At 41.4% G+C, this 10,703-nt stretch overlaps 1 protein-coding gene across 1 annotated transcript; it reads right to left on the bottom strand.

The window, feature by feature from the left end:
• Window positions 1-908: 908 nt before the first annotated feature.
• Window positions 909-7,336, bottom strand: prdm8b (PR domain containing 8b). Its single transcript, XM_080467046.1, has 4 exons — window positions 7,037-7,336; window positions 4,408-4,632; window positions 2,889-3,120; window positions 909-2,765 (listed from the first exon to the last, which is right to left on the bottom strand). Exons 2-4 carry the CDS (start codon window positions 4,624-4,626, stop codon window positions 1,522-1,524), a joined length of 1,695 nt encoding a protein of 564 aa, XP_080323172.1. The 5' UTR covers window positions 4,627-4,632; window positions 7,037-7,336; the 3' UTR covers window positions 909-1,521.
• Window positions 7,337-10,703: the final 3,367 nt, after the last annotated feature.

Genomic DNA, 10,703 nt, shown 5'->3' with positions numbered 1-10,703 from the left:
TATTATTATTATTATTATTATTATTATTATTATTATTATTATTATTATTCCCGAGTTTCGTGTGTTGTAGTTTTCCTAGTGTCCACCAGGTGGCGCCCTTGTCTAATCTTTCCATTTTACCACGCTGCTCAAATCAAACTGTCTATTGTTCATCGTTTTATAAATATACATGATCTCAGTCACATTAATGATAAGGTATGTGCACTAATTTGTGTTCGTACTTTTATCTCTGCGGTTGTTTTATTTCTAATTGTAATTACGTGTAAAACGTGTAAAGACTGTGCAGACGTCTGCAGACTTTCACGACTCTGAACCTCCACTTGATCTTATTTAAGACTTTAAAACAAAAGAATAAAAGACCACGAGAAGACATCAGAAATTATGGTTTCTCTGTGATCATGTGCACGTGGGATGATTTTTTATTTAATATTGTAATTATTTTTATTATTGTTAAAAAAAGGCATCGTAGAAGTCTGCGTCCGTTTTTTTTCTTTTTAATATAGAACTACATTTACTCATTTATTATCTCGGTAAAACGTATGGACACAGATGAAACCATATCTGGTTTATTTGGTTTAAAAAATATATATATTTTGTTAAAAATGAATTAAATCCTGTTTTGGAGAAGTGAAGAGAAACACTGAATTTATTACAATTATATTCAGTCTGAAGTATTAGTATTATTATAATTATTATTATTATTATTATTAATATTATTTATATTATTATTAATAACAACTCGACTTTTTTAAAGATTGAATAAAAAAAATATGTTTTTACATTATTAATCTATTGATTATATTAATATTAGAATTGTAGTAATTGGTTCATGGCATGCTCAGAACAAATATTTGGCCGAATTATTATTCTTATTTCTGTTTGTGGAAGAAATCCAGGAGAGCAGAGTTGAAAATAAAGCTATTTTATTGTCAATGCATTCAACATGATTAGATAAACTATGAAGTAAAATTTCCGCGAAAAGGAAGAGAAACACAAACTATTCCCCACTGACACAAAATATTACACCTTGTATTTCAAATGAAAGAAATTATTTACAATTTCACGTATAGACTTCATCTTAAATCAATATGGTTTTAATATTACATGCACTCTGAATGGTAGTGAGACGTAACATCCCCGATCTGTTCCATTGCGATCATCCACACGAGAAAAACACAAGCTTCATCCGCTGTGAGCCAGACGTCAGACTACATTTGGAATTCCTCTGTATATTATATTACATGTTATAAAATACAATTTACTGTACATTTACACATATCTTAATTCTTCCTTATTCGAAAAACCTATAAGTGCTTTATAAATAGATTCATTTCTGAAGTCAAATCGCGATTGCATACACCCAAAACATGAGAGTTTGTACAGGAGAGGGGGGAAACGGAAATGTAAACCGAGCGAAGAGGAATTCAAAGATTGTAGTTCAAAACAAGTGCAAAAAGTGTCTGAATGCCTCCGACGTAGATCCGGGAGTGTGAGAGAGAGTAAAATCCCGCCACTCCGGACTCAGTTGTGGGAGGTCATGTGACGGGACAGGTGGTGCCGCTCTCGGAAGGACTCGTTACAAATGGGGCACTTGAGCTTCTCCTCGCGCCGCCGCTTCACCAGGGGCTCCATGGCGTACTCCTTTTTGTGGTGGGATCGCATGTGGTAGACCAAGTCCGAGGTCATGCGAAAGGAGGCGTTGCACTTCGCACACCAGTTCTGAGCGGGCAGGCAGAGGGAGGTGAAGGAGGGCGGCAGGAGCGTCAGGGCCGAGGGCATCTGAAGCTGGATCGGCCCCGAGCTCTTGGGCCAGAAGGCGGTTGCGTAGACGAAAGGGTTCTGCTTGGCCATGCCGCCCGGCACGGGGCAGTTGGCGCCCAGCTCGGCTCCCTGCAGCTTGGCGGCGAGGTGGTCGGCCTGGTAGAGTCTGCTGGAGGAGATGGTGTCGCCCACCGCCGGGTGGCAGTCCAGCAGCTTGGGGGGCATCACCAGAGGGGAGATCTGGGAGAAGGAGCGGGACGGCTGGCTGAAGGCACTCTTCCTCTCGCCGCCGCCGCCCTGCTGGCTGACGGACGTGAAGGCGCTGCCCATGGGCGAGGTCTGGGGCGGCTGCGTCTCCGACAGCACCTGCCGGATGTTCAGGTGCTTCTCCGGGGGGTTGCTGTTGGGCCGGCCGCCATCTTTGTTCTCCGAGTTGGCGCTCTGGAGGTTCTTGTTGTGGTGCTTGAGGTTCTGGGGCAACTTCTTGACCTCGGTGAAGGCGCTACGCTTCGCCTCGCCGAGCTCCGCGGGGCCCTGCGGGGAAAAGGACTTGTGGTTCTCCTCCAGTCCGTACACTCCCCGGTAGTTCTGCGCCGAAGTCGCGAGCTCGTCTTTCGACTTGGTCTGCGGGAGCTTGGCCGCCCGGCGCTCCGTCTCCTCCACCTCCAGGAACTTCCTCTTCCCCGAGCTCTCGCTGCAGATCTCGGCCTCCTTGTCGCTCGGGGGACTCGTTCGGTTGTTCTCCAGGTCCCGGGCCAAGTTGTGGAAGTCCGTGGAGGGCTTGTTGGAGTCCTGGGTGCTGCCGAAGCCCTCGGAGCGGCCCAGCTTGGGGCTGGTCCTGGTCGGCGTGGTGTTCTGCTCTGCGCCGGCCTCTTTGCCGGACTCCTCCTCGGGTCCGGCGATACTCTGCAGTCTCTTCGTGCAGCGGAAACGCAGGTGAGCCAAGAAAGGAAACTCAAACTGAAAGCGCTGGCTGCAGTCCGGACAGGAGTGCTGCGTGGAGCCTGGGAGGAGGACAGACAGACCGACAAGGTCGACTCAATCATTCCCTTTGCTCGGGTTTCTGATGTCCTACGCTAATGAAGAACATTCAGATCCAAGCTCCGCCACCCGGAGCGTCGACTCACCTTTGCTCTTGACCGGCGCTCTGCTGGAGCTGAGCAGCAGCAGGTCGATCAGGTCTTTCCCGTACCAGACCAGCAGCTCCTCGTCCTTCTCGATGCGGCGTAGCGAGCGGTAGAAGAGCTGCCCGTTCTTCACGTAGGCCTCCAGGTTCTGCTCCTCTTTGTCCCGGGCCGACTGGACCAGCCGGAGCCACATCAAACCCTCCGACGTGCTGTTAGCCGCCGAGGTGTCCACCTGACACACACACACACACACACACACACACACACACACACACACACACACACACACACACACACACACACACACACCTTTAACTTCCTGGTTCATTCTCGCTTATAATTCGATGAATTTATCTACACGTTGTATTAAAAACATCTTTGCTGGACACTTTTTACTGAGTAGTACAGTGGTATTCAAGTACCCAGTGACAAATTTATCTATTCTCCTTTTATTCTAGATTATTTCTTTACATCAGTGATTCTGGCTGCGATCAGTCATTTAAATTGATTATATATATATATATTATATTATATATATGTATGTATGTATGTATGTATATATACGTGTGTGATTTTCCCCGTGTTTAAATACCACAGTGATGAACTCCCCGGGCTTCAGTGTTTTAAAAGGTGAACAGACTTCACTTCGCCTCCATTGGGAGCGATTTTGCTTCATGTCTTGCTCAGAGACACTTGGACATATGGACGGGGATCGAACCCACAGCCTTGACCTGCTCTACCATCTGAGCCACAAGGGAACAATTACATCAGGATTATTATTTTTTTTTTTTTCAAACTAAAATTTTAAGCTGGTGTGTGTTTTAAATCAGGTCACCAGAATAATTGCACCTTTTGATAAAACACTGATTTCAAAAATAAAAAAAACAGTTTTTTTTTTTATTTAATATAAATAGATTTACTATTATTTAAATCGTCCAGGTTGTTGGTTTGTTAACAGGAAAATCAAAAACTCAAAACTGGATTTTCCTTTTTTTTTTTCCTCTCTTTTTTTTTGTTGGATTTATCCAGATCAAGAAGAAGAAGAAAAAAAAAAGCGTTTTAAATAGTGAGATTAAATGAAATGCGGTAGATATGATTATGTGCAGAAGAAGAAAGTATTACGTTTCCAGAACGATCCAGAGACGATAAATCCAAAAGGTTTTTATAATCCAGATTTATCCAGTGAATCGGCCTAAACAGATGGATTAAAATATATGATATATGTTAAGAGTGGCCATATTATTATTATTATTATTATTATTATTATTATTATTATTATTATTATTATTATTATTATTATTATTATTATTATTATTATGTTGCTTTTTTACGTTATTTGTGCTCTATGAAATCCGGCTTCATCTTTCAGGTCTGCGCGTTAGAAAAAGGTCGCAGGTAAATAAGAACCAACAAATAAAAAGAAGAAGCGCTTTGCGTCGACAGACCGAGGTTCTGGTGGTAAAAGCAGCCGGCAGATTAGAACCCGGTGTCCAGGAGGACACGTGCCGGACTGACTCACCCTGAAGATGTAGGGAGCTGTGCGCTTGTCGGTGGACTTGAGGGCGATGAAGGCGATGCTGTCGTACAGCGACGTGTGGCTCAGGACGCACGGCCCGAAGATGGCGTTCTCCGGGATGTCGCACGTCGTGTACACGCTGGTGAAAATATCCGTCAGACACTGCTGCACCGCTTTGGCGTCCCCATCCCACACCAACTTCTGAGAGCTGGACTCCTCCATTTGTCCCTGCAGAGCGAGGAGGACACGAGACACGACCACAGACAACACGCGTCAGGGAAAGACACCAGCAAGTAACGCACTTTCTTTATCCCCCCCCCCACTAATGTAACGGAGTAATCAGACTACGTGTCACCCAGTAAACGTTTTTTTTTTTTTTTTTTTAATGTCCCCACTGAGGGGAAATAAATCTGCCCTCCATAGATTGAAGCATCTGTCGGGGGGCGTCGTTTGGGTGCCAGTCCGGCTACGTCGCCTCTCTGATTCATTCCAACCAACAAATAACTTCACGAAATCATCTCGTCACAACTTCATGACAGTTTCACCTTCAGCTTGTGTCCAATATGAGATCCGCAATTTTATAACCCTGGCACATTAAAAACACTCAATATCAGAACACAGAAGACTACTAGAATGTATTATTATTATTATTAATAATAATAATAATAATAATAATAATAATAATAATAATAATAATAATAATAATGATAATAATAACAATAATAATAATAACAACAACTAAATTAGATGTAATTAAAAACTGGGCCTGTGTTTGTTCTCTATATTAGCAGCATTTAAAAAATTCTTAAAATCATCTTGTATTCAAGCTCATCCTTTAAACATAATATAACATATTAAACATCTATTCCATCTTTTATTTCTCACATTTGTTTTAAAAAATAAATTGTATAGTAGGGTCGTCCTTTTAATGTTATGTATGTGTGTGTGTGTGTCTTTTTTCTTTTTTTTTTTTTTTCATGTGAAGCACTGTGTGCATCACTTTGTGCGACATGTGCTTTATATACAACCTGCTGGTTTCTCTTTATCTAAAACAAAGCCTGGACGATCTGGAGGCTGCGCGTCGCGCCGGTGCGCTCCGGTTATTGTCCGGTTGGTTTTCAACTGGACTGTCAAAGTCAGTGATTTCACGTCGGCCAACCTTTCTCTCCTTTCTACAAGCGGCAGCGTATGTCGCCTCATTACCATAATCCACCACTTTCTCCTTTGAGACTGTAATTAAAGCAGCACGACCAGTTAATTATTTCTTTTCTGTGAATGCGCTCAGCCGGCTGCGGCTCCTCTACCCCCGGATACAAACACACAAAACTGCGCGCAAAGCTGCTCCTGACGCACATTATTTCACCCTTAATTAGCCAGAACGGACATTTGTAAGTCAATAATGATAATAAAATAAAAGGCCTTGCGGTTTTAGTTCTCTCTCAAATTAAACAATAATTATTCCTTAATATGTGAAAAAAGGAATTTGTGCAAATATGTTGTTTGTAGGCTGTAATCCGGGGGTGTCCAACATGCGGCCGGTGGGCCAAAACCAGACAGGACGAGCTTGAAAGTGTAAAAATCACAAAGATGCATCAGCTTCAATAACAGCGGCGGAATTCCGGTTGTCCTTAATGCTAGAGAAGAAGCATTAAACGGGAACATTCGAAGGATAAATCGTATTTACTGACACTACAATAAAATGAAATGATATTTGTCTCGACTGGTTCGGCCCAGTTCAGACCAGAAGGTGACCCCATGTGGCGTCTGAACCAAAACAGTCCTGCTTTAATCGAAAGAAAAGGATGTGAGTGAGAGTTTAGTGGATGTTTAACATGTAAAATGACCAAACGAATCTCGGGCCAAAAGCAGTCGGACGCCTGAAAAGTGATTGATGGTTTCCCGTCATAACGCGAATCTCCACCAACAGTAATTAATGTGCAGATTGAAAAGCATCGTCAGATTGTCGAAGGAAGAAACTGTCAGTCTCGTTAAAGTTTCCTTCTCTGCAGTAACGGAGGGACTCGGTGATCCAGTGAGGATGAAGAGGAGGATGAGGATGCTGTTAACGGGAGCAGTTTCAATTAAAGAGCCGCTCGCCAACCGGACGCGCAGAAAGAAAAAGCTCCTCTTGTGTTTTTAGCTCATTTCTCTCACTTTTTCTTTGTGGTTCGTGAAATGAAAGCAGAGAGGTTGTTAAAGTAACCTTGGACAGTGTCGGTGAGGTCTGTGTCTGTGGTGCCGAAGCGCCTCGTGCGGAACATTTTGCGCACGGAGCCGCGGACACCCGACAGCCGCTTCCATGTGCGACAAAAACACACGAAACGCCGCATGAACGGTGCGCCGGTGACCGCGCTCTCCACCGGGGAGAAAGTGCGCCCGTCAATAAACTGGGAGACCCATTGAAACCCGGTTCGGGTTAGGGGGTGGGGGGGGGGTGCAGAGTGGGAGGGGGTGGGAGGTGGTGAGGGGGGTGGGGGCTGGGGGGTACTGAACCCATCTGCCACACCAGCAGCGCCGCGCTGGAAAACTGAGCTAAATTATCAAACATCTGCGTTATTTCTTTTCTTTCTCTTCTTGCGCCACTTTCAGGCAACCATCTGGGTTCAGAACTGTCCGAATCTCACAAACCTACCTTTCAGTCGACGAGGACGAACAATAATCCACAACAGCTTGAGAGCGACGCTTGTGAATCCAAACCGCCCCGCAAAAAAAAAAAAAAAAAAGACAAATAGAATGAAGAAGCTCCGAACCGGGACGTGATGGAGGTGATGGAGGTGCTGCTGCGCTCTGCGTCTCCTCTCCAGCCCGTAGTGTCAGTACATCCCCGCGGCGCAGAGACAGTCACCGAGCTGCTGCAGGTCCTGGACGGAGACACGGAGACACAGAGAGACGGAGACAGGCGTGCAGATGGGGCCCGATGCTCTGGCTGACTGGCACGCCGACACCGACACACACTTTTTGTTTGCGGCACATAATCTACCCAATGAGGCGTGTCACTCCGCGTCTCCTCCCTTTAACTCTTCACTGGCCGACTGTCATCTGATGGGATTTATAGACGAGCCGTAAAATAGAGACCCCCCCCCCCCCACACACACACACAAACACACACACACACGCACTCACACGCGCACGCACATTATTGTAATTCCAATCACAATAGTTCACGGCTGTGTTACAATCCAGAGATATTTAAATGTCGGATGTTGGAAGGAAGTTTGGAGAGATGCAGCCAATTATTATTATTATTATTATTATTATTATTATTATTATTATTATTATTATTATTATTATTATTATTACTACCATAATCATCATCATCATAAGTATTAATATTAGTATTAGTATTAGTGTTCTTGAACCCTTGCTGGACCGGACATGCAGCCGTCCTTTACGCGCCGTGCGTCAGGCCGCTGCGGCTCTCTGTACTGTGCTCAGGCTCATTTAGGGGGCGCCAGTGGATAATTTGCATTGAGCGAGCTGCTGGCGTCGTGGTTGAAAGGGAACGTGCAGGTTGAGCCTCGCTGTGATGATGGGAGATGTTTTAATTACTGTACTAACATCCTGTAAAGAGGTGTGTGCACACGAAGAGGCTCCACAACTGCCGGTATATGAATGGAAAGATGCCTTTTTGTCATAATATGTAGTTTTATTGGAGAAAAAAAACATGATGAGAAGATAAGAAATGTCTAGTTTTTTTTTGTAGAATGGCATAATAATTAATGTCAATTTTTATGATCTCACTAATAGTAAAAAATGCTTCCACCAGTCCAACATAGTCATGGAATTATGCACTTTTATGCGTTTTCATAGCATCAATAACCAATAAATCAAATGAGCCTTTCTTAGATGTATTGAATTTTTTTCAACCAGATAAAAAATAGGATTACTAACATGACAAGTCTGCTGGTTCAGAACAATGACACATTCCTTTACATCCAAATAATAATAATACAATATATATACATATATATATATATATATATATATACATCAATGCAGTGAAGTGTTTCTTCCCAGTTGAACAAATTATATTACTATACAATTTAGAAAAGCTAAACTTTTTAAAAGTAGAAGGAGAAAACACAAAGAGACACTTTGACTGTAAGGAGTTATCAAATAATCCATTCCTCTTGATTAGGATTAAAAATCTAATGAAGAATAAAAAATTACATTGATTTTCATTCATCTGCATATTTATGATCTGATGTTTGTTTTCGCCGAAATATTTTTTAAATCAAATGTCATAGTGAGCCCTTAGTGTGTGTGTGTGTGTGTGCGTGTGTGTGTGTGTGTGTGTGTGTCTGTGTGTGTGTGTGTGTGTGTGTGTGTGTGTGTGTGTCACACTGTGGGAAAATAATGATTAATTATGAATAAATATCTGATATTGACGACTTCCCAGTGCTATAATTCTAGAAGGAAATATGGAAATAATTTACTCGGAACATTCTGGAATTCTGCATCAAACCACAAATGATATGTTCTGATTTAAAACTCACACGTTCAATCTTTATATAAGGAAAAGGTGTGTGTGTGTGTGTGTGTGTGTGTGTGTGTGTGTGTGTGTGTGTGTGTGTGTGTGTGTGTGTGTGTTATGAACATGTTAACTATTAACAATGAAACCATGACAAAGTAATTATATACAAATGGAAAATGATCAGCAAAATAAATCACAAGACTGAAGGAACAAGTGCTGAACAACGACGTCACTGTAAATGTCAGGATAGTTATGAAATGTGATTGTTGAACATTTTTTTGATTCATTCATTTCAGACGTGTCAAAACCCGTGTGCACGTTCATACACACACGGATTCACATATAAACATACACACACATATCCATATCCATATATAAACCCTTTGTTGATAATCTATATAGATCATTCAATTTGGGTTTCATGAAAAATATATTCACACTCATTTAATCTAAATATACATACAACTCTACATATATGATATATGATATATATACACAAGACGTATTTGTAGTTTAACATGCCTGAAAAGGGGTAAGAAAGATATATAACTTATCTCGTCTTACCCTTCCTATAACGTGCTATAGTCACCTTTTCTGATTATGAATATATAGTTCTATGCATTTAGTACAATGATTTCATTTATGTATACACTCATCCAGTCCAGAGGCACACACATGCAAATATATACAATACATTTATATTTTTGTACTCATACCTCGATACACGTTCATTCAGACAGTGCACCCCTCCCTGATATATACACCTGTGTACAGTCCTACTTACTGTGGTAGAGACGCCTATATACATTTACCACTCATCTTCATTCCTGTACTGTAACATTGGGGAAGTAGTAGAATTCATTCAGTTTTACTTCTTAAATTTTCAGACATGTTGAATTAGATATATGTGATTGGAATTCTTGGATCTATCTATCCATCTATCTATCTATCTATCTATCTATCTATCTATCTATCTATCTATCTATCTATCTATCTATCTATCTATCTATCTATCTATCCATCTATCTATCTATCTATCTATCTATCTATCTATCTATCTATCTATCTATCTATCTATCTATCTATCTATCTATCTATCTATCTATCTATCTATCTATCGATCGATCGATCTATCTATGTCTCTCTATAGATAGATCAAAGAATTCCAGTATATATATATATATATATATATATATATATATATATATATATATATATATATATATACACACACACACACACACACTGGAATTCTTTGATCTATCTATCTATCTATAGAGAGACATAAATATCTATCTATCTATCTATCTATCTATCTATCTATCTATCTATCTATCTATAGAGAGACATATATATATATATATATATATATATACTCACACACTCACTCAGGTTTCAGGTTCTCTGTTTCCTTCTTGTTCTGTCTGCATAAACGTGTTATTTTGTGGATAATATAAATATATGTATCTATTAGTATGTAATATATATATCATGGCTATTTTCCAGGCATCCTGGTGGATACTTACTGCGTATTTTCTGGACAACTTTTATTTTGAATACAAACACACAGATCTCAGTTCCAGACCTCCGCAGGTTTATCCGTCAGCGTTTCAGTTCAATCAGAAATGCTTGTTTTTCTATTGTGAGCGTGGAAAAACGGTGCGACTGAGACGTGAGCAGGCGCCGTCCACCAGCTGCGACTGAAACGAGTCTTCACACGTTTCAGACGTAGAAAACAAGGTTAAGAGCGTGTACCTGAGCTGGTGCTGCAGGTAACAGCGTCTGCATGTAAAACCAGCAGGAACAAAGAAAAGAACCATTCAGC

Source organism: Lipophrys pholis, assembly GCF_963383615.2.
Source record: "Lipophrys pholis genome assembly, chromosome: 7".
Classification (NCBI taxonomy): Eukaryota; Metazoa; Chordata; class Actinopteri; order Blenniiformes; family Blenniidae; genus Lipophrys; species Lipophrys pholis.
The sequence above is the reverse complement of the archived record's forward strand: the minus strand, read 5'-3'. Positions and strand labels throughout refer to the sequence as shown.

What these genes read in the sequence shown, in the direction of transcription:
- prdm8b (XM_080467046.1), bottom strand. Translation starts at nt 4,626, where the DNA reads ATGGAGGAGTCCAGCTCTCAGAAGTTGGTGTGGGATGGGGACGCCAAA. An exon ending in CAGCTCCCTACATCTTCAGG is followed by an intron (nt 3,121 to 4,407) that starts GTGAGTCAGTCC and finishes TGTGTGTGTCAG; the next exon opens with GTGGACACCTCGGCGGCTAA. An exon ending in AGCGCCGGTCAAGAGCAAAG is followed by an intron (nt 2,766 to 2,888) that starts GTGAGTCGACGC and finishes TCCTCCTCCCAG; the next exon opens with GCTCCACGCAGCACTCCTGT.